Consider the following 23,995-nt stretch of genomic DNA (forward strand, 5'->3'; position numbering starts at 1 on the left):
TCACATACATACTTACATTTAAAACACGTTGATTTCCTCCAAAGACTCTTGGAAACTGTAGTTCGTTAAGTGTGCTGAGAATTGTAGCTCTGTAATGGGTAAACCACAATTCCCAGAACTTGGTGCTTTAAATGTATGGTGGATGTGACCCGATAGTTCCTGTTATACCTCTGAGGAAGGGAATTGTACAACTGGGATGCCACCACAGAGAAGGCCCTGTACTGAGTTGCCACACAATAGATTGCACTCAACGGTGGGGTATCTGTAAGATCCCGTACAGATCTTATCAGACATGTATATTTCTCTGTACTGAATTCTGGTGTAGCTCACCCCTGTGCATCCAATAATAATAAAAAGAGTATGTAGTATTAGCATCAAATGCCTTGTCCAAAAGAATAGCATTTCATAATCATTTTCCTGCCACGTCCATTAACCATAGCTTAATGTTATGTCCGAACCCTGATCTCCTCCTTGACATTGGTTAAGTAGCCACCATCATTGCCCAAAATCTACAAATTGAGAATGGTTCTTCTGGGTTGTGTTTCCTCTATTGGAGGGATGAAATGAACCAATATTTAAGTGATCTGCCATATGTGCCAGCATTAACTGTGGTTTACTAGCTATGGCGAACGTTAACCGTGGCTTAGAAATATGTGCGAACCGGGCCAGTGTTTGACTATTCTGCGTTTACTGGTAAATCACAGGACATCCTGGCAGTAGCAAGCAGGTCCATCCTAAAAAGATAAAAAATAAACATAATACTCCCCATGTGCATTTACATTTATTTTGCAGAAAGAACTGGGTGGGAAACCAATGTGTGCCTTGATTTCAGGTTTCCTTGTGCTCGGTGTCACCTTTTGGGGGGCGGGGGAGGACATTGCCTTTGGTTTTGAGAGCCCCGGTTTCTCCATATACTTGGTAGCCCATTGAAGTAGTGCTAACTTTCCCAACAATGTTCCCTGACATGGCAAGCTAGGGCTCTTATTCACAAGTTGTTTCTTTTAATAGGTAAGCTGAGGCAGACAGCCAGAAGTTTATTTCTGGGCTGTTCTTTTCACACATAAACTGCAAGCCTGCAAAGAGAATTACACGCATATACCTCAGAAAGGGGAAGAATAACCTAGAAATAGATGTGCAGTGTAATTCCTAGCATACTTAAGAGGGAAAACTAAAATCCACTGAAACCACTGGAAATTATGTCCATGTAACATTTTTAGCATTGGGCCAACAGCCTAAGAGCAATCTGTTGTCACCTGTAGAAGTCTCTAAAGTATAGTCTCAAAGGCATTTGCAAAAAGAAAAGGGGGGAAAGGAGGTACGTATGTCGTTCATCAGTTACATATATTACATTTACGTGCATAATCCTTTTTTTTAATTGCCCATAATTTCAGTCTAGCAGAAAGATCTGGGAAAACATCTTAATTGAAGTGGCCGATGAAAATATTTTTGTCATGATTTCAGTATGCATAATAAAAAGAGAGATTTGCTGTAATAATGACACACATTGCAGAGCTATTGGAAAACCTTTCAAAAACAGTCTATTGATTCTAAGCTATTTAGCTTTGCTATCTCTTTCATTATAGGGTCACAACATCTTTGCTAACTTGTCCTCCAAGGATTACAGTGACCTTATGCAGCTTCTGAAGAAGTCAATATTGGCAACAGACCTCACTCTCTATTTTGAGTAGGTATTGGCATTTTCTGAATTTGACAAATGGAAATCCGAAAGAGCTACAGTCCCTAACGACCTTTTAAATACCAGTGAGGGCATGTGGCACATAGTACCAGCAGTTACTATTTAATTATCATTTGAGGTATTTACTCTAGCGCTTGTGCATTTTAGTCTTCTGAAAGTTTTCAGTATGTTGTGCAACTGTTTTCTGTTGTTTAAATGTACAATATACTTAATTTATAAAGTCAAAACAAAACCACTTCATTGTTTATGGAAGAATTGCATTGGTGGCAGCTGGGTTTTCTCCTTTCTCTTTTCCATGTAGGTTTGTTTTTTGCTTTTTTAATTGGGGATCTTCTAAGCTTGTAACTTCCCATCTCTGTAATGAAGTTGCACAGCTCCATAAAAGCCGTAACGCATGTTTAGAGTGTACCCACTGAAATAAATGGGACCCAAGTTAACCGTTACTCAATTTAAGTCCCATTGATTTCAGTGGGTCTACTCTAAGAATGGAACCAATCCCACAGGATTTTTTTTAATCTGAATTTGTAGATTGGCATCAGTGGGACATATCCAGCTAAGTCATAGGCAGAGTAGATCCACTAAAATGAATGGGTATAAGTTCCTTGATTGCACTGCAGGTGTGATATCAGGTTGGATATTGGCCAAAGTGTTTGAACAGAGTCACATCCATGGATCAGAAGAATGCGTGGTCTCACTGGATGTGATTTTGTTCAAACATAAAATTGAGTGATACCCAACATTAGTCATACTTGGAGTAAACACATTGGAATAAATGGATTTAGTCTTACGCTCCTGTAGGTAGACAACAAAGTACCCTTAGTAGGAATGTTGCTTTGAGGACAAGACGAACATGCCCCTCATGCAATGTATGGGTGAAACTGCCACCACAGATCAAATACTACAGAACTTGCATATCTCCTGACATCTACTTTTTCAACAGATAAACGGTTAAGAGATTCAGTTGCTAGCAGCCTTGATGACTGGTTTTTTTGTTTTGGGGGAAAAAATGGCGGTGCTCTTGTATATTTATATTGGTAGTTTCAGGTCTGAGGGCATTGGTAGCAGGAAAAATGGCAGAAGCTAAATCAGCTCAAGGCAGCACCATGCTGTGTGAGGGGCATTGTGGGGAATGCAAATGGTGGTATCCGGCACCGATTGCAGACCTGTCTGCCAGCAGAAAAATGTAAGGGAGGGCACAGGGCAGATGTCACCAGTGGAGTACCACAGCCCCAGCGGCTGTTCAAGGATGTTACATACTGATACTCGGCCTGGGTGAAGCTTTTCCCAGGACAATATCTCCTTGCTGAGAAAACGTTCAGCTGTTGAACTTTGGCCTGCTGTGCATGTTGTTAAAAGACACAGGAAAAGAAACAGAACTAGCAGCTGTAGCTGGGGGCTGCAAGGTGATGCTCATGTGGTGTAAATCAGGCTTAGTGATGGCCACAAGTTTAGATGACTTTAAAAAGGCGGTATTAGACAAATTCAAGGACAGGTATATCGGTAAGCTATTAGGCACGTCAGCTAAACGAATCCCCCATATTCAGAGCAGCGTTCAAAAATTCACCAGGTGCATTTCGCACCTGGCTGTTGGCCACTTGCGACCAAGTGAAGGTGCCTAGGTGCCAGAATGGCACCTGACTTCTCCACCATCTGGAGGTGGGGATCCTTGGATCTTGACTGTTTTCACACACTAGCAACACATCCTGTAGAATTCTATCCGTTATATATTTTTATCTGCACAATTGGAATGAATTTCAGGAACCAAAAAGTGGTATTGAAAAATGTGACTTTTGAGTCACCTGGCCCAAAAATGGCAGCTAGGCATTTCGTTTTGGTGACTTTAACCCTGGTTCAAGGAGCCGTTTGGTGCCGAGCTTAATAGATCTGAGCTTCTAACCCTGATTCAGAGATGCCGTGGCACTGATTATCAGCTCCTAGAGAGCCGACAGTGGCAAAGGGTAATTTCCCTACAAACCCTGTTTGTGGGCTTTCTGGAGGCATCTGCTTGGTGGTCACGCTCTGTGGGAAGCAGGATGATCTGTTGAAATTCTGGCACCTAGTGAAGAGCTGCTATTATTATTATTATTATTATTATTATTATTATTATTATTATTATTAATTTATTTATTTCAGCAGGCATTTTCAAGTAAGTTTCATTTTAACTGATTTTAACTTTAGTGTTATCTTTTTAACCTTACTGTGCACTGCTTGGAGACTAAGGTGTTGTGCAATATATAAATGGTTGAAATGAATAAATCTGGATGTGGCCAGCGGTGAGTGGTGCATCTAATTCAGGAGCTCAGCTGCCGCAATACTAAAATCCCCCTTTGATGGTTTTCTTCATTCGTTTCTTTGACATTCGGGCGCAAGTAAGGTGCTACAAAGGCATCAAGTGTTCTGCCACACTCCTAGCTAAAGCTAATGCTTTTGAAACCTGTCTTACCTTTATGATGTAAAAAAACGAGTTGTTTAAGATGGGTGCAGGAAGGTCATGTTTTGATCGCAGCTGAAGATCTTATTTACTCTTTTAATTTGTTACACATTGCTCAAGGGATTCTGAACAAGGAGGGAAATTGGATTTTCAAATGTGTTACTTGTTTTCTCAGGAAGGAGAAAAATGTGTTTTAAGTTGCAGCCGCCTTCTTCTTAGTTAAATAAAACAAGGAGCCACTCTCAAAAACACCTTGTGCAGCGCTGACGCAATGCGGCGTTGCATGGGAACAGCTACGGATAAGATTGATTTAAAGCCTATGTGCCCAGCTAGTCTGGGCTGTTAAAATTGTCATCACTGCAGTACTCATTCCCAGAGGGGCTGTTAGACCATCATGCCATGAATCTGCATGAGAGAAATGAACAGGATGAACTTTTGATAGGATGTACAAAGCAAAACGTGCAAGGGAAAAAAAAATATTACTTGAGTCTTCATTAGCAGACTATATTAAATAAACAGAAAGTTCGATCATTTTTTTTAAAAAACACAGATTGTTCTTTTGTCTCCTTTTAATGATTGACCTTAGAAGGTCATTTGCCTTTTGTTATGGACCATACTGGTGGCACCAACCCCATTTTGGTATATATAACCACCATTATAGACTTAAGGGTGGAAATTGTAGTCATAATTGTGAGCAGCATGGGATAGTGGCAGCCAAACTATTCCAAACGTAAAAAGACCCTATGTCAAGCACAGTTAATGGAATATCAAGATTTCAGATCCTGTCTGTGATACTGTCTTTCAGTAAGTTACATGGCTTAACCCATTGTGATGTCCCAAAGTCATTCCGTTGATGCCTATCACTATGATAGAACTGGTCCCAGTTTATGGTTGGAAGGTACATGAGGCTACCCCAAAGCTAAGCAGGTTTGGATTAACCCTTGAATGGGTGTCTGCCTTGGGTTCCATGATGGAACAAAGGTGAGATATAAAAATGGCTGCAACATGTAATATTTACCATGCGAATCCTCTGTATTGTGTGGCGAGTCTCAATGCAAGCTCCAGAATTCGCATCAAATAATGCAGAGGATTTATATTGCAAGCTACATATCTTCTTCCAAAGTTTAAATTACTTTTAATTTAAAGTTTAAATTACTTTTAATACCCTCTTGGCTGCTTTTGGTTATATAGCTCTATTCTAAACTGACTTTTTTTCCCATCAATATGATATTCTCATTGCATTTCATAGGAAAGTCTCTGCATTTTGGTTTCTATAGGCATTGTTTGTATAAAAAAACATATATTCACTCAAAGTTTGTGTTTCTTCATGGAAATATAAAATCTCTGCATTAGAGATTGGTTTTCCTAGCCACAAATTATAAAAACAGTTACAAAACCTGCCACCGAATGTTTTAAGGCACTTTGGTGTGAAAAAGAAAGTCACATGCCAAGAAATTTCATAATTATATACTTATTCATCATTTCTTTTGTATCCCACCCTCTATCCAAGAAGCTCAGCGAGAGACACACACATAGGGCTATGCTGTTTTTTTTTCTAATCAGCCCTGTGGGGAGGTTAGGTTGAGAGATAATGACTGGCCCAACACCATTCAGTGAGATTTATAGCTGGGCAGGGCTCTGATTGTCTGTGATTGTATAGCACTTGACTAAGGGCCAGGGAAGATTATATCACTTTGGCAAATTGGGCAACTTCATATATTTCTAAAACATGAACATTTATTAAATATACTTCATTCTTCAGAGTAATAATGTTCCGTAATTATATCCTTGTTGCTAGTGTACAATCAGGAGACTATGAAATTGATGAACTGCTGTAAGAACTCATCCTGCAACTACAGTTGTACCTTGGAATTCGAACGGAATCTGTTTCAGAAGTCACTTTGACTTCCAAAACGTTTGGAAACCAAAGCGTGGCTTATGATTTGCTGCAAGAAGCTTCTGCAGCCAATCGGAAGCCCCATCGGATGACCGGCTTCCAAAAATAGTTCGCAAATCGGAACAGTCACTTCCAGGTTTGCGGCATTTGGGAGCCAAAACGTTCGAGAACTAAGCTGTATGACTACAATTTTTTTACTATGCTGGAGCAGAAAAAAGCTTTTCCCCAGGTCTTTTGCTACCTGTACTGATGGGAGTAAAAGGAGAGGGCCAATTCACTTGTTTCTGAAGAACCTTACTGGTTCGGGAAGCACTGTGTTCTCACACAAAATTCCATTGAAAGCATTACAACAACGTCTTATAAATGTTCTTGTTTCCTTCCACTGATACATTTTGTTGTAGGAGGAGGACTGAGTTTTTTGAACTTGTCAACAAAGGTGACTACAACTGGAATGTTAAGAGCCAGCGGGAGATATTTCGGTAAGTGAGGCCTCTGGGTTGGGTATGCAGCACATTTGTTTAACAAGATTGTTGTGGGAAACTAGACTATCCGCAGCAACCGAGGACCATATTCTTTGCAGGCATCTGGAAGTTCAGAGCTAGCCAGCGACGCTGTTTAGAGTGGCCACCAACACGGCTTCCTGGCTTGGGATCTGCACAGCTATTGGCCAAAAGGGTCTCTCGAAGACTAGCGATCCCTCACCTAGATGTAATGCTTAAATCACCATGGAGATTGCTGTCATCACACTGAGTCTTTAACCTCTGCCAGATGTCCCTAGCGGCCCTGGGCAAGAGTGTGGAGACTCTTAATATGATTTCCATGATTACTGTGGTACACAATTTTTGTACAAGTACTGTTATGCTTTCCTCCTCTGAGTGATTAGATTTTCTGGGGACTGTGCCTACCCAGCTTTGGTTTCCTTTGGAAGGATAGATGACAGCAGGCTTGTGACGTTTTTGTAATATTTGGGTTTATTTATGAATATACAAATCGGATATAGGTAGCAGCAGAAAGCATAGCAACTCTAAAGGCAGCAAATCTACTGCCTTGTGTCAGATGCCCAGTAAGGAAACCGACAACCACAGTTTCTTCTTTTTTTTAGCTTGAAGCATACCTACTCTCCATCTCAGGCTGCAATTTATCTGTCGTCACTGTAGCAAAACCTACTTCTATTGTTCCCTCTCACACACCGCTCTCACGTTTATAAGATCCTTAGCTGGAGCAGGGGAGGTCTGCCACTTACCTTGCATGCTGTTTGGTTTCTCCCATTCAAAAGTCTAGGAAAATCCAGCTATTTACTGTCTGTTGTAGAATGATTCTCCCTGGTAAACATGATGCATTCCTCAGCCCATAGAATGACTATGTCACACGACAGACTTACCCTGGGATGAGCAACCAGAACATTATGAATATATATACCATATAGCAGCATAACATTAACAAGCTCTTGGAAATCATACTAGGGTCTGACCAAGATGTTGTTGCATGGCCATTTTTGTTGCAGAAAAGCTGCTTCAGGGTGACAGCTTTTTAAGTTGAGTAGCAGCAGGAGAAATTCATTTCATTTCACCTTTAAAGAGACATTTACAGAAATGTGTACGTCTTGAAGCAATATGCAAACCGAATCACCGCTATCCTTGAAAATTCGCACTTCGGTGAATTTTGCAACACAGTTCTGCAGCCCAAGTAATGGGTGCTAAAATTCATATGCTAAGTGTCCATAAATGCATATATTGGTGAAAATAATACATTAAAATGTGTTGGGTTAGGGGAAAATGGCATTGCAAAACTGCATTATATTAGGGAAAGTTACATTAAAACGTTATATTAAGATAAATTCTCACTAAAATGCTGGTAAAGTCATGAAGACTTAAAAAAAATATATCAAAATGGTGTTAAAATGAAGATTGGAAAAATGAGAAACTGAGAGAAACCAGGATCTGCCAATTTGCCCCTTTCCAGCAGCAGAGTAGAGTGGGCACTTTAATCTTTTCCCGCCCCTTGTTTTTCTGCTGAGGTTCCCTCTCATTCCACCCCCATAGCATTCTAGCTAGATACATTCTTTACCTTCACAAAGCTGCACTCCATGGGGGGGGGCAGTGGCATAGGTGGGGAGCTGCAGTAAAAAGGGGGGTGGGAGGCAGATGAGTTAAGCATTCCTTCCATGCCCATCTAGTTGTTGCCTAAAATTGCTGCCATTCAAAGCAGCTCTTTTGTTACAGGTATTAGCAATTAACATTTAGCTAAGCTGCAGGTGGGCAACCTGGGTTTTTTAGTAGAGGATTCCATTCGCTCCGGGGTACTGGGAAGGGATGAAGCCAGAAATGCTCACTGCCAGGGGCATCAGCGAGTGGACCACCCATTTTCTCTTTCATATCTCTCTCTCTCTCTCTCTCTCTCTCTCTCTCTCTCTCTCTCTCTCTCTCTGTGTGTGTGTGTGTGTGTGTGTCTCAAGTCCTTTGTACAGTGGTACCTCAACTTAACGTTTACCTCAAGTTATGTATCCTTCAGGATACGTATGCGGCAAAACTATTTTTCTGGGTTTTGCCACATGCGCAGAAGTGCTCCACCGCCACGTGCGCATGTGCAGAAGCGGTCCCTCCAGTTGCGGAAACCTCGGGATCCGACCCTAGCTCTGGAACGGATCCCATCCGCAACCAGAAGTACCACTGTATAGCTGAAAGGACAGCCCTGATGTTCTCCAGTGGCGTTATGTAGCTGTTGTGTCAGGCAGGTCTTGTGCCACCCACAATGCCTGGTGTGCACACATGCCCCCCCCCCACCATGCACACATCTCTCCTCCCTACATCTGCCCCATCAGACCCACCACTCCCAAGGGCGTCCTTGCACAGTTCACCACAACCTCTACATCCACCAAGAAACTTTTGTGAAAGAGCAAAAGAAACATCCTGTGAGCTTTCTCCTGTATGCACACATGCCGTTTATGAATGGAGCTATTCATGTGATGGGAATGATCCTTGTGTTTTAGCGGAGGCATGGGTCATTTCCTGTTTTTCCATATCATTTCACTCATTCCCAATTTTAGAGCCGGGGCAGTATATATGCCACTTCTTTTATTTCCACTGTCCTTGTTCTTCATCTGAGCTTCCTCATAGTTTTATCTGCATCATGTACTGTACATAAATGCTTTCTCCAGCTGAATAGTTTCTTTCTCCCAACACTTATAAAACATAATTGTAGCCAGGTATTAAACTACAGTGAAACAGTGTAGTCCTTACTGTAAATCTTGGGGGTTTTATTGCAGATGAACCGTAGAAACTGCTTAAACAGTGTCTGGAATGCCTCTCATGGTTATAGCTTTTCTCTTACCACAGTAGTCACTTATAAGTAGGCAAATAGATTAGCCCAATCTGTATTTATTGTGTAATAACTCCTTTTCTTACATCATGGCAGAACCCCAGCTGCCCTGTATATTATAAATATTACTTTATTAGTCAAAGTGCAGCAAAATTAGTAGTTAGTCCGTGGTGATACATGTTTCTTTTGTAGCACTCAATGGATAGCATTGAAAATTCATTATCTGATGATCTATAATGCATTAGCTCTGCTATATCTAATGGCATTAAAAACGGCGCTGACTGTTGAGATTCAGAGCTGTGCCGTCCCTTCTCTAAGGGAAGAAGTTGCTAATTCTGACTGTTTAAAACAAGTTATGTAGCCGAGGCGCATTTGTTTAGGAAAGCAACAAAAGGTTTGTTCAGCTTGTATTGTTCATTTCTGTTTTTCAGATCAATGCTAATGACAGCCTGTGACCTTGGAGCTGCGACCAAACCGTGGGAGATTTCAAGACAGGCAAGTCATGATTAATAGCAGGGCAAGGAAGAGGAGGTACCGATGCAACTGTTTTCCCAGGAACCTGACATAGAAGGGGCCAAATATGCAATCAATTTGCAGCAGTGTTGCTGTGTTTTAAAATAACACAGATTTTCTGCTGGGCATGGTTCTGTTGCCCATTGCTTTCGTTGTTCATGTTTATTTGATAGCACTGAGTCTTTCTAAGGTGTCTGAAGCACACCTCTGATTCCATCATCAGAGCCACAAGATTAACTCTTCCACTGCGTATAAAATCACAGGAATGTAAGAGGGAACGTCTTCCTATTTTGTTCAACAGATCCTGAACCACCTTCTTACCACAAAATGTTGAAGGCAAAATGCTAAGTATGGATCATTGGAGGAGAGCTTCAAAAGTGTGGACTGTTTGGGGGAATAGATACCTAGAAAGCTTTACACACAGATGGCAACATTTTTTATATTTTTAAATATAAAAATAGATTTAAAACGAACATTTGGGCCTGAGCAAACGTTTGTAAAAGGTTCCATGTATTCATTTGCAGGGCATCCCCTCACTCCTCTTTATAATTTGATTAGCTTCCAACTCTAAAAGAGACTTGTAATTTAATCCATGCCATCTAAAATCCTCATTGATATATAGCTAATTGATAATAATGTCAAATGGTTGATATCACAGAGGAGAAATACCTACTGCCTGCCCAGGAGTGTCGTGTTCTCTCTCTCCAGAATATAGCACTGAGTGACATTTAACTCAGAGTACAGCCATTGCAATTAATTGACCTAACTTACTGTAGTCATGTGCATTAATTTCAGTGCGTTGATTATTAGTAAAACCTAATTGAATAATACCCAATGTCTTTGAAAAAGAACCCATTTTTAAGGACCCATTTTCCAGGATTGTATTTACTGTATTTCCTTTTTCATTAACGTTGGCATTCTTATAAACAGATTTAACTCCATACGTGTTAAACATTCAAAGCACCCTGAGAATCCTGAGAACTGTAGTTTGTGCTGGGAATTGTAGCTCTGTAAGGGATAAACTAGAGGGACGTGGGTGGCGCTGTGGTCTAAACCACAGAGCCTAGGGCTTGCCGATCAGAAGGTCGGTGGTTTGAATCCCCGCGACAGGGTGAGCTCCCGTTGTTCGGTCCCAGCTCCTGTCCACCTAGCAGTTCGAAAGCACGTCAAAGTGCAAGTAGATAAATAGATACCTCTCTGGCAGGTAGGTAAACGGTGTTTCCGTGCGCTGCTCTGGTTCGCCAGAAGCACTTAGTCATGCTGGCCACATGACCCGGAAGCTGTATGCCGGCTCCCTCGGCCGATAAAGCGAGATGAGCGCCGCAACCCCAGAGTCGTTCGCGACTGGACCTAACGGTCAGGGGTCCCTTTACCTAAGGGATAAAATACAGTTTCCAGAAATGAGATTTAAATGTACGGTGTATGTACTCAGCCCACATGTTGGAAAATGGGGGGGGGGACACCTGGCAAGGGGGAAGAACCTGAATTAGGCAATGTGTTCTCCCTAGGATGATGGCTTCGGATTGTACTGATCGTATAAGCTAGAAAACCATTAAATTATGCTACTTGTCATTTCAGATAGTATATGATCTCCAGTACAATTTTCAACACATAGTGTGCAATTGTGTAGTCACACATTAGCAACAGAGAGAACATCGATAGCCAAGGGGCCTGTTTATACCAGCGTCCCTTGCTGTCTGCATCCCTGGATTATTATATTTTTTGTAAAACGATACTACATTCGGGTTTTGTTTTTTGTTTCTTTAAAAGCATATTGTTGTAGAAACACTACCTGAAAATCCAATTAGGATTAACTTTGCAGAAGAACATTGCATATTTCCAGAAGTTACTCATATGTATCCTTAGCTTTATTTCAATTAGATTTATAACCTAACCCTTTCTGAAGGCAAATTAAATCAATGAAGTAGATAAAACATTACAAAAGTGTCGAAACATTCTTAATCTCTTCTTATAATTAGATGTTCATGTACAACCAAGATATATGTAGCTGACTCTGAAGTAGGATATATATATATATAAATAAATACTGGCTACATTTATTTTATTTAAACGAAGCTGTTTTACAGGTTACCTCTCACAATGTGGCTGCCATGCAAAAGGAGCTTAAATCTACAAGTACCACTGCATGGTGCTTCCCTTGAACAATGACACCTTGTTGTGGGCCACGAGGTCTCCATGTGAGCCAGACCTTCCTATAACAATAATAACAACAACAACAACAACAACAACAACAACAACAACAACAACAACAACAACAACAATAATAATAATAATAATAATAATAATTTATTATTTGTACCCCGCCCATCTGGCTGGGTTTCCCCAGCCACTCTGGGCAGCTTCCACAAAGACCAAAAATACACTGAGATGTCACACATTAAAAACTTCCCTGAACAGGGCTGCCTTAAGATGTCTTCTAAATGTCAGATAGTTGTTGTTCTCTTTGACATCTGATGGGAGGGCGTTCCACAGGGCGGGCGCCACTACCGAGAAGGCCCTCTGCCTGGTTCCCTGTAACTTGGCTTCTCGCAGTGAGGGAACCGCCAGAAGGCCCTCGGGGCTGGACCTCAGCGTCTGGGCAGAACGATGGGGGTGGAGACGCTCCTTCAGATATACTGGACCAAGGCCATTTAGGGCTTTACAGGTCAACACCAGCACTTTGAATTGTGCTTGGAAACATACTGGGAGCCAATGTAGGTCTTTCAAGACTGGTGTTGTGGTTTGTCTCAGTATCCTTCCAAAGCAGCTGTCTGGCGGCAGCATGGAAATGTTGGAAGCTGCCTTATACCTCTGGACCAACCCTCAGTATTGCCTGCTCTGACTGGCAACAGCTTTCCAGGATTTCAGAGAGCAGTTTTAACTAGTTCTGCCTGAAGAGGCTGGGGGTTGAATCTGGGTACTTTTGCGTGGAAAGAACATGCTTTCCCACTGAGCTATGATTCCCCCAAAACATCCCCCCCCCCCGGAAAAAAAAGTTTCACGAGGGGCTTATCTTTGAAGTGACTCCATGCACACATCACATGGCAGTGGTATAAAAAGGAAACACTTAGTTTTGAGTTCAGTGGCTAAGCTTATATTCCGCCGCTGCCAGGTTATCAACACATGTTTTCAAAACGACATTTATTTGTCCAGTTTGAGCTTGGTGCCATTTATTTATTTTATTCCATAAAATTTATACACGGCTTGATTGTAAACAAACAGACAAACCTCAAAGCGGTTTACAAAAAGATAAAATAAAATCAAGAAATCCACAGCCATTCTTTAAAACCTACAAAAGTTCAAATCTAAAACAGATTAAAATTGCCTCAACTTTCTAAGCACCTGGGTAGGCTTGTCTTAACGTTTTTAGCAGGCACCAAAAAGAGTACAGTGGTACCTTGGGTTACAGATGCTTCAGGTTACAGACGCTTCAGGTTACAGACTCCGCTAACCCAGAAATAGTACCTCGGGTTAAGAACTTTGCTTCAGGATGAGAACAGAAATTGCACGGCGGGAGGCCCCATTAGCTAAAGTGGTGCTTCAGAACAGTTTCAGGTTAAGAACGGACCTCCAGAACGAATTAAGTTCTTAACCCAAAGGTACCACTGTACAGTGAAAGTGCCTGCTTGATCTCAATGGGCAGGGAGTTCCCAAGTTCAGGTGCTGCCACACAGTCAGGTTCTTACAAATGCAGAACGGGTATTGTGGGGCACCTGTAAGTAGTGCCAACTTTTGCATTCCCATTTAAATTCTCATTCTCCAAATGAAGTTAAAGAAGGCTAGCTCCAATCCATTAAGTCCATGCAAATTGTAGTGTTAAGCGGTTCAGAGCAGAAGACAGAAGTGACACCTGTATTTCAGAAGTTAAATGGATCAGAACTGTACAGAGTTGAAGCAACAAGCAGAGAAGTCAGAGTTAACAGCCAGATTTCCCTGGTACATGGGTGTACCAGTTCCACTCAAAACTTCTGTACCTGGTATATAATCCCAACAACTTTGAAATTATTTGGGTGCCTATTCTGTTGGTACTTACTGGTTAGTAATGAGTAGCTTTTACACTACAGTGGTACCTTGATTCTCAAACTTAATCTGTTCTGGAAGTCCATCAGATGCCTGAAACCATTCGAAAAGCAAGGCGCAGCTTCTAATTGGCTGCAGGAGCTTCCTGCACTCAAGCGGAAGCTGTGTCGGATGTTCAGCTTCCGAAAAATGTTCGCAAACCGAAACAGTTGCATCCGGGAGCCGATTTGTTCGTCAACCAAAGTACCATTGTATTCAAATACCGTATTTTTCGCACGATTGGACGCACCGGACCATAGGACGCACCTAGTTTTTTGGGGGGAAATAAAGGAAATTTTTCCCCCTTTATTCCCCCCCCCCAAAAGCAGGTCAGGGAAACCGAACCAGGTCGAGGAACAGCGGGATAGTGGCGCTGCGCCTCCCTGCTGTCCCCCGAGCTTGTGGGGCTGGCTGATGTCTGCCTGGGGCGCGGGGCGCTCTGCTTCAGGGCGCCCCACCCGCCAGGCAGCAGGCTGCCACCCGCAGTGTGGGGAGCCCTGCGGAGAACTCCTGCAAGCCTCCCCACGCTGCGGATGTGTTCCCGAAGCGCCTGGAGCTCTGCTTTCAGGGCGCCCGATGCTCCGGGAAGCAGGCTGCTATCTGCAGCCTAGACACGGCTAGCAGAGCGCTAATCCCGAAGCTTGGGGCGTGCGAGCTAGCCTAGCGGAGACCTTGCCGGCGCCCAGAAGCTCGGGGCGCGCTGAGCTCGCACGCCCCAAGCTTCGGGATTAGCGCAGCGGTCCGCTAGCCGTGGGAGAGCCGTGCGACGTCGCGGGGCTCTCCCAGGGCTAGCGGAGACCTTGCCGGCGCCCAGAAGCTTGGGGCGCGCTGAGCTCGCACGCCCCAAGCTTCGGGATTAGCGCAGCGGTCCGCTAGCCGTGGGAGAGCTGTGTGACGTCGCGGGGCTCTCCCAGGGCTAGCGGAGACCTTGCCGGCGCCCAGAAGCTTGGGGCGCGCTGAGCTCGCACGCCCCAAGCTTCGGGATTAGCGCAGCAGTCCGCTAGCCGTGGGAGAGTCGTGCGACGTCGCGGGGCTCTCCCAGGGCTAGCGGAGACCTTGCCGGCACCCAGAAGCTTGGGGCGCGCTGAGCTCGCACGCCCCAAGCTTCGGGATTAGCGCAGCGCTTCGCTAGCCCTGGGAGAGCCGTGCGACGTCGCGGGGCTCTCCCAGGGCTAGCGGAGACCTTGCCGGCACCCAGAAGCTTGGGGCGCCCTGAGCTCCGCACGCCCCAAGCTTCGGGATTAGCGCAGTGCTTCGCTAGCCCTGGGAGAGCCGCGCGACGTCGCGCGGCTCTCCCAGGGCTAGTGGAGACCCTGCTTGCACTCAGAAGCTTGGGGCACGCTGAGCTCCGCACGCCCCAAGCTTTGGGATTAATGCAGCGCTCCGCTAGCCGTGGGAGAGCTGGGTCTCCCACGGCTAGCGGATAGCTTCCTGAAGCCTGGAGAGCGAGAGGGGTCGGTGCGCACCGACCCCTCTCACTCTCCAGGCTTCAGCGAAAGCCTGCATTCGCTCCATAGGACGCACACACATTTTCCCTTGCTTTTTAGGAGGGGAAAAGTGCGTCCTATGATGCGAAAAATACGGTACTTCAGCTCTGAGTCAGCAAAGACTGCAGGCGACCATATATTTAAAATTGGGCGTGTTCTTCTGCTCATTAATCAGGGTTTCAGTCAGGAAATTTGTTAACAAATACTATGAATCCTAACTGATTATTTGCTATTTGTTTTAGGTTGCCGAACTGGTAACAAGCGAGTTCTTTGAACAAGGAGACAGAGAGAGATCTGAGCTCAAACTCACTCCTTCTGTAAGTTCACCACTCATTTTAGAGTTCATTGTAAAAATGAGAACATACTGTAAGAAATTTGTTTTTGTTGCTGTGTTGTTGTTTTTTTTTAAAAGAATTTAGATGTTAAAATACAAATGTGAAAAGACACACAAGTACCATGTATACTTGAGTATAAGCCGAGGCACCTAATTTTAGCACAAAAAACTGGGAAAACTTATTGTCTCGAATATAAGCCCGTTCACCACTCCACAAACCTGGTGGTGGCAGCAGAGGAAGAACAAGCAGCCCAAAAGGGCTGCTTTCGGGCTGCTCGTTCCTCCGCCGCTGCCGCCAACAGCGGCAAAGGTGGTGGAGGAGGAAGGAGCCGTTCGTCCCTCCGCCGCCGCCTCTGCAGCTTGCAAGAGCAGGCATAGGAGCCGCGGTTGGGAGAGGCACAGCGTAGTGCAGCGCCTCTCCCAACTGCGACTCCTGTGACTGCCCAGGCGGGAGGCGGGTGGTGGCGGGACCAGCGGCGAGAAAGGGCTCCTTTTGGGCTGCTCGTCCCACCGCCGCCCGCCTCACTCGGGTATAAGCTGAGGGGGGCTTTTTCAGCATAAAAAATGTGCTGAAAAGGTCGGCTTATACTCGAGTATATACGGTATATAACAATTAAAACCACAAAGTGTAAAAAAAAGTCCACAAAGGAACTAAACTCTTTAAAACGAAAACAGAAATAGGGACCCTGATTGTGCTTACTGTATTCTTGAATAACAAAACACTAGTTGTTTTTCAAAAGAAAGAAAATAGTTATTTTGTCAAGTAGCACCTACCTGGTTTCCATAAAAATACAAATGGATAACTGAAAAAGGTAAGAACAGATTAGACTGCATTTCCAGGCAATATAAATTTATTTAGTCCTCAGTTTTATCTTGTGAATTCATTTGACATCAATGAGTCCAACCTCCTAAGGCACAGACGTTGAACCAGAAATAACCAGAGATATTTCTACAAGCAAGCACAATTTCAAGGTTGACTTGATTTTTTTTGTCCGTTTTTATGTGGTGCATCTTTCCTGAAATGAACACTTCTTCAACATGCAAGGGTATAATAATAGAGTGTTGGCCAGCAACTCTTGTTTTCCCCACAAGTAGCCTATTTTGAACTGATCATTGACTAAAATGACCAACATTATTAGCCCACTGATTCACACCTGGTTCTCTCTTCTCTTTGACATATACTGTAACAGGGAGTTTCCAGTGAAAAAATTGACAGATGCAGCCCCACTTGCCATCTGGAGTAGGTCCAGTCCAGGAAGCAGGGCCGGCACAGCTATTAGACAGGGTGAGGCCACTGCCTCAGGCAGCAAAAACCCCTGAGATGTCACCCTTTGGTGCCCTGCCAGCATTGGTGCCAATTTCAACCGAGATCTCGGCAGTTTTGGCCAAGATCTCACCCGAAATCTCTCCTGAAATGGGCAGCGGAGGCAACAGGCTGGGCAATGCAGGCAAGCTGAAGGGTGGGGCAGCACTTCCTGTTTTGCCTCAAGTGGCAAGACAAGATGTGCCACCTCTGCCAGAATGTGTTTTGCCACCGAGTTCTGTAGATTGTTGACACTGGTGCCAAGACATAAGGCAGTGGCTCTTCCAGTAGGATGAACGGTAACAGAGGCCACATCCAAGTTCTTCTGTACTGCACCTGAACTGGTGATTCCCATGTGCAAATCAAGGCAAAAGCAAATGGAACTGAAGAGTTGGTGTGCACACTAGGGGGAGGAGTCAGTTGCTATCCTCACAGAACAGGGAGCCCTTTGCTTTGTTTTGGCCACCCTGGGCTCCTAGGGGATATTATAATTTGATTCATTGATTAATTAATAATTTCCTTGGGTCTTGAGAGAAAGCCGAGTTGAGCTGCATAATAAATGGGGTCCCTTACAAAAAATTATCAGCCCATTTCAAGTTATTTTTTGGGGGGGGGGAGTTGACTGGGTGTTTTTCTCATTAGTCTATAAGCCTGCAAACAGGACATGTCTTAGTTGTGTGTTTTTTTATAGTGCCTAAAACTTTGAAGTGGTTTATAAATAATAAATATTACTGTTAGTGGTAATAATGACAGGAAGAGAACATGTAGTAAGTATGATGCATCTCTCAGCTGCGGCTAAGTGCAGGACAAATTACATATAAAACTACATTAATAGGAATGAAAAACAAACAACACTAAATAAGCTATAGCCCTCCTGCTCATTATTTCCAATTTGGCCTTTGCTGCTGATTTTTCTACACTCACCCAGAAGGCCTGGGCCCAGAAGAAACATTCCCAATGAACAAAACAAAGAAAGAGGAAATAGTTTGTTTTCTAAATAGATTCTCTGTTCCATAACAACACATTTTCCAAGAAATGCAGCTCATGCTGATCATTCACTGAAGCTTCCGTCCTAAACCCACTTACCTGGGAGTACTGATGGACCTCTCTCTCAATTTCAGTTTCTCCCGGTTTCTCATTTTTCCAATCTTTAAGTTTAGATCTCCTTTGCCTTTTTTTTTTAAAGTCCTAATGAAAATTCATCAGCATTTTTTCCTAATATACAGATTTTTGCATGCCATTTCCCATAATAAAATGGATATTTTCATGTTCTTTTCGCTATTTACGTGCATTTTAACGCACCATTTGCCATAATAAATGCTCTTTTTGCCTGGAAAAGTGCACTGCAAAATTTGGAGGAGTGTGAATTGCAAAGGATAGCTGTGTAGTATTCCAGAAAGTGTGAATTAGGTAGTGAACCAAACAGAATTTCTCCCCCGTCTCTAACTGGAAGCAAGGCCCCTTGAATTCAGTGACATGTATAGACTTGCACGGCACATCTTCCTCCCAAGAGAATGAAGAGAAGTCAGGGGCAGTTGCATGTCTTTATCATTGCCCTCCTCCTCCTCCTCCTCTCTTCCACCTGCAACATGAATGCTGCCAACAATACGGTAGATTTGTTTGATGTTAAGGAATTACATGGTATAACAGTCAAATAAATTAAACTTACATATGCTGTAAACAGGGCCGGAGAATAAATGGTTTGCTTTCCATCGTAGACAAAAGATAGGAAAGTGTGCATAAAGATTGATTATGGTTTTCAAAAGCATTCAGTTTGTACCAATTTGATCCTGGATCCAAAGCGTTGGGATATGAAGCAACATCTGTAAAATACTGCAGAGTAATAAAGCATGACATATCCCTCCACTTTCAACCTCTCATTCCCTCCCGCTCTTTCAATTCAGGCTATTTTTGATCGGAACAGGAAAGATGAACTGCCTCGATTGCAGCTGGAGTGGATTGATAGCATCTGCACGCCTCTCTATCAGGTAATTTTACATACCGCTGCTGCAGAGGTGGGAGGCTGGCTGGCCCTGCCTCTCTGCAGAAGGGAGAAGGGAGATGTTATGTAACAGCTTTGCAGGAGGTTTCAATCTTTCGATCTTCATGAGGTCTGTCATGGGCTCGCTCATTCCACAGGGCAGGAAAAGAAGCCGAAGCATTTCTAATGTAGTAAAATAAATGTGTGCCTATGAGGCCCAAATCTCTATCCTCTGTCAGTAAGGAAGAGAAAAAAAATAGCCAAGAAACATGGGCGTAGCCAAGATTTATTGGGGGGGGGAAGCATTATGTTGGGTGGGGTAGAACTAAGTTATCTGTGACGCAATTGGTCAGTTAGTTAAGTATTTTTATTTATTTACTTGATTTAGGAGAGGCAGCTGCCCTCACCTGCACACACCCCGGCTACGCTCACGCCAAGTAACCCAACCACCCACCCCAGTCTCCCTCGTCTGCACATTCAATGCTTTAAAGACCTTTTGTTTTAGCTCTAGTCCAAAGGTTTCAGGGTTTGGGTACTTCGTTTGTTCAGAATTAGAGAGTTGCTGCTGAAACTTGGTGACTATCTCAGACAGTTCTCAACAGGGGCGTCTTACCCATAGAGGCTAGTGGCACAAGGCACCAGGGCGCCAAGTTCTGGAGGGCGCTAGAGAAGAGGCGAAGGCTGGACGTGGCACCTCCTGGCATCAGCTTGCCGCTATGCCGCGCCAAAGCAGCACCGCGCCCAGAGTGGCCAGCTGAGCCGGGAGGTGCCACATCCAGCCTCCACCTCTTCCCCATCGGAGGAGCCACCCTCCAGCCACTGCCTGCCTCCTCCAGAACCACCAGCAGCGCCGTCCTCCCTAAAAAACTCTGGGAAACCGGGGGGGGTGGTGCCGGAGGGAGCTTTGCACCACGGTGTCGGATATGCTTAAGATGGCCCTGGTTCTCAAATGCATCACGGAAGAGCTACTGTTTAAAGCAGGAAACACAAAGCCCCCACTGCAGGCACCCATTTATATGCATAATGTGACTCTCGGACATGTTTGGTGTGGATGGCAGACACACAGAGAGAGAGAGAGAGATTTTTTCAGTGGTTCCTATGGAAGTCCTTCACTATTGAGACGCTCCCCATGCAGACCCTCACTGCACCCTGTTGACTTGATGTTCAGCTGACTTGGCTTTATAACGTATGGCTCATCCTTATAAGTTTAATACAGTTATAATTGGTAGCTTCAGATCAAAATACAATTAGGCACTGAATGAAGTTGTAATAAACATATTGTTTAAAATGGATGTCACATTTTAGATAAATTCAGGAAGAAGTTAGGAGGGGGGAAATTTAGGAACTGGTCATTTAAGTAAACCATTGTTTATTAAACCAGATGAACTGAAGAGCCAGAATTTGTAAGCAGGACGGCAAGAAAAGCATCTCAGGAGGGTTGTGTGAGAGGGCTGAATAGGAGCACTAAGAGCATCACTTAGCTCTAAACTTGCAGGAGTTATCTGGGCAACAGAGGCACAACTGAATTCCTAACTCTCTTCCCCCACGGCCTTTGATTCATGCTGCACAACTGTTAAGCCGTTGCTCAGCTTTTCTCTCTCTCTCTTTCTTTCTTTCTTTCTTTCTTTCTTTCTTTCTTTCTTTCTTTCTTGCCTTCCTGCCTTCTCTCTCTCCTCGCCACTTCCTTCTCTCTCCCCCCCCCCCTTCTTTCTTTCCATTGTCAGAACTTGAAGTTAATGCCATGCCAGCCTTAGGGGTAAACAGAGAACTAGATGTCACAGTCTCACACTGAGTGAGATGCTCCCTGGAATATAAAGCTGAGTCTTAATTTCCAGGGCAGCCATTGCATCAATGATGCATAGAGGCACTGTAAATCCCATTTATGCATGGTTAAGAAGCCTAAGTTAGGACATCATGATCTAGACATCTCCAGTTCTGGGATTCTTCCCTCCTCCACACAAATCCTGCTTTTAATGGTAATAACTTGTCTAAACACAGAATGTAATAGTTACGGTAGCATAGTATGTTGTGCTTGTGCAAAATCTGGGCTCCTTCTTTCTTTTCCTCCCTCTCTCCCATTTGCAGATAAATGCTTGGATACGTACGTGCCTGCTGACAGTATAAAGGCATTTACTGTCAGAGAACAGCTTTCTCTGCTGTTCTGTTTTCTGGCGCCATTCCTTCCTTAGTTTCTAGAGTGCTTATTATCTATTATGCCTCATCTTTGACACTATTAGTGATACCACATATTACAACAAATGTAGTAAGGCCACACACAAAATATTATGATAGATTTTGTATGTGTGTGTGTTTAAAAATGTTACTAGCAGCTGTGGGGAAACCTGAGCACCATAGGGACCACAGAAGGTAGACAGGGAGAGTTTAATTATTTTCCTGCTGCCATGGTCCTGGTGAACAACTTCTCCAGCTGCTATTTGCATCAGAAAGGAAGCTCCCATTGGTGCTGCCATTAGTTCAAAGTAGCAGCTTGAGGGGAGATTTACATCAGAACCATAGCAAGGGAAGGGTTGGGGTTGGACTACAGCTCCCATCATCCCTGCTCATGCATGGGCAGGGATGATGGGAGTTGTAGTTCAACAACATATGGGGACCCAAGATAGGGGAAGGCCAGGTTAAACCATGCCCCCCCCTGCAGTCCCAGTGCTGCTCAAGCTTGCTCACAGTCACTATTAAAAACAAGCAAACATGCATTCAAAGTACAATGAGACACATGCAACTAAGGAGTTCCATAAGTGGGGGCCAGTGCAAAGGCTCCTGCTAGCAGAACGGGGCTTCCCCCACTGCACTCCCCCCAAAATCATGCCAGTCTGTTTGTCTGTGTTCTCCCTCTCTCTAATCCATTGTAAAACTTACCTCAAATCCTGATGTCATCCCTGCATATTTTGCTTGACTGATGATGCACAATCTGATGATTCCAGCTACATGGTGTAAAGTAGCACAATGGTATAGGGATGTATGGTTCTTTTTAAAAAGTAGTTGATCACCTACACACATTACTTTATTATTTTATACATTACTTGATTAGTTGTTGTTCCTAACCCTGCATTGTTCCTGGCCAGCCTCTCTTTTCTCATACCCCCCCCTTTTTTTGCGGAAATACAAATCTGGGGTATATTTCTGCTACATACTGCTTTCAGAATGTGTTGTCCTTTAAAAACAAATGACTAGGACAAAGCAGTAGATTTAGGCACACTTGCTTGCAAACAAATCCATTGAATTAAGTTGAACCTTACTTCTGACTAGTAACTATGCTTAAGATCAGGGGTCGGCAAACTAAGGCCTGCAGGCTGAATCAGGCCCAATTGCCCTCTGGATCTGGCTCGCAAATGGTTCTGCATTCGGTGCGATCACCATTTTTTTCCAATTTCTTTTCAGGTGCCAGTTTTTGCGTTTTTTTCTCCTCCTTCCCTGCGGAGGAAGAGGGTTGGGCTTTGACAGGAAACCTCACCGGCCTCTTCTCATGGCCGCGCTGTGGCCGGAGCTTGGTACACCTGCTGGCCCTGCGCCTCCCACCTGGGGAAACTGTCCCAAAAAGGAGAGGTTCCACCACAGGCAGAGCGGTGGAGGGAGGGAGGCAGGGGGAGGGGAGGGGCTGGGGGAAAGAGAGAAGCCCCCTCTGCCGCATGCGCAGTCTGGCCCACCACTATGTCTGGGGGGTGGTGAACCAGCCCCCTCCAAAAAAAGTCTGCTGACCCCTGCTTAAGATTGTGTTACACAAAACTAAGACAGCTAAAACTGAAATTTCTTGAAGGGTTAGCTGTGCTAGTTTGTTGCAGTAATTATTTTACATATGTTGTCACTCAGGTTTTTTGCATTTAATTTTCCCTTTGCACTGCTTTTGTTTCCCCCCTCTACCCGTGTAGATATATACCTGCCATCTCAGAATAACACTACATGCATCTGATGAATTGAACTCAAGTCCATAAAATGTTATGCCATAATAAATGTGTTAAGTCTTTAAGGTACCACAAAACTCTTCGCAGTTTGTGAAATAACATCAGTTAGCAGTCCTTCTATTTGTGCAAGTCACTTAGCAAACAAATATGGTTTCAAATTCATCATTTGGTAACAAGGATTTTCTTACAGAACTGGAAAATGCATGCAGCTGGAAGAGAAGCATTAATTTCAATGTGCTCCAGTATGTTACAGTTCAAAATGTCACACATGGAATATACGTGGGAACTATAGTCCCTATACTTAACTAGTTTATTCTCAGCTTGTTTTTTTCTTGCCGTTACCTTCATTTGCTAAAAAGTCTTTGCTTTTTTTCTGTTGGATAGGATCAGCTCCTGCTTTGTAAGACTTTGGAGGAAATGTGTGCATTGTTTTTATGCTTAAAGCGATGAGTGTCTAAAATGTGGATATTTGTGTGTCTTCGTGATCTGCTTTGAACATAAAGTTGGCTAGATAGAAGATAGAAGATGCCAGATTAGTGCAGTAAGGAAAGGGCCAAATCAGTCACTCAGTGATCATTCCAAGTCTGAGAACCTGGATTATTGCCAGACAGCTGCAAAGCAACAGGGAAGGCCACAGCATGCAGAGGCCAAGTGGGTGGAAGAGATGCTTAGCTTAACCTTCCCCATGCTGTTTCTTTCCTCTACAACTTTGTGCCCAGTCAGTTGTCCCTGTGATGAGGTAAGCATACGTTGAACGCAGAATGTGGCAAGAATTGCAGTAGTGGTGGTAGGTTTGCAGGGGGAAAGGAGCAAGCAGAAAGAAGAGGATTTAAGCACCTTGCCCAAACCCACTGCTTCTCTGCAGCAAATCAAGTGTGTCTGTTTGGCCCAAAACGACACAAATCAAAGCAGTCTGTTTGTTTGCACACAGTCAAAGGGGCATCTTTATAGCTGTTTTGATTTTCTCTACAATTCAGTTATAACGAAGTGCTTCACACACAAGGGACAGGAGTCTTCTTATGAGAAATAGAAGATAACAAAAGAGGCCAAAAAGAATCC

At 43.8% G+C, this 23,995-nt stretch overlaps 1 protein-coding gene across 5 annotated transcripts in view; it reads left to right on the forward strand.

Moving 5' to 3' along the window:
- Nucleotides 1-23,995, forward strand: part of PDE11A (phosphodiesterase 11A) — a 152,437-nt gene that overhangs the window by 116,851 nt on the left and 11,591 nt on the right. For 3 of the 5 annotated variants that reach the window (XM_077916644.1, XM_077916640.1, XM_077916653.1), the window contains 5 exons: nucleotides 1,584-1,684; nucleotides 6,426-6,503; nucleotides 9,774-9,837; nucleotides 15,644-15,718; nucleotides 18,943-19,026. In XM_077916644.1, the coding sequence (XP_077772770.1) occupies nucleotides 1,584-1,684; nucleotides 6,426-6,503; nucleotides 9,774-9,837; nucleotides 15,644-15,718; nucleotides 18,943-19,026 (402 nt within the window). Of the gene's footprint in view, nucleotides 1-1,583; nucleotides 1,685-6,425; nucleotides 6,504-9,773; nucleotides 9,838-15,643; nucleotides 15,719-18,942; nucleotides 19,027-23,995 lie in introns of those variants that run through there. The other 2 variants (XM_077916648.1, XM_077916657.1) reach the window with 2 other exon arrangements.

This window comes from Podarcis muralis, chromosome 1, assembly GCF_964188315.1.
Source record: "Podarcis muralis chromosome 1, rPodMur119.hap1.1, whole genome shotgun sequence".
In the NCBI taxonomy this organism is placed as follows: domain Eukaryota; kingdom Metazoa; phylum Chordata; class Lepidosauria; order Squamata; family Lacertidae; genus Podarcis; species Podarcis muralis.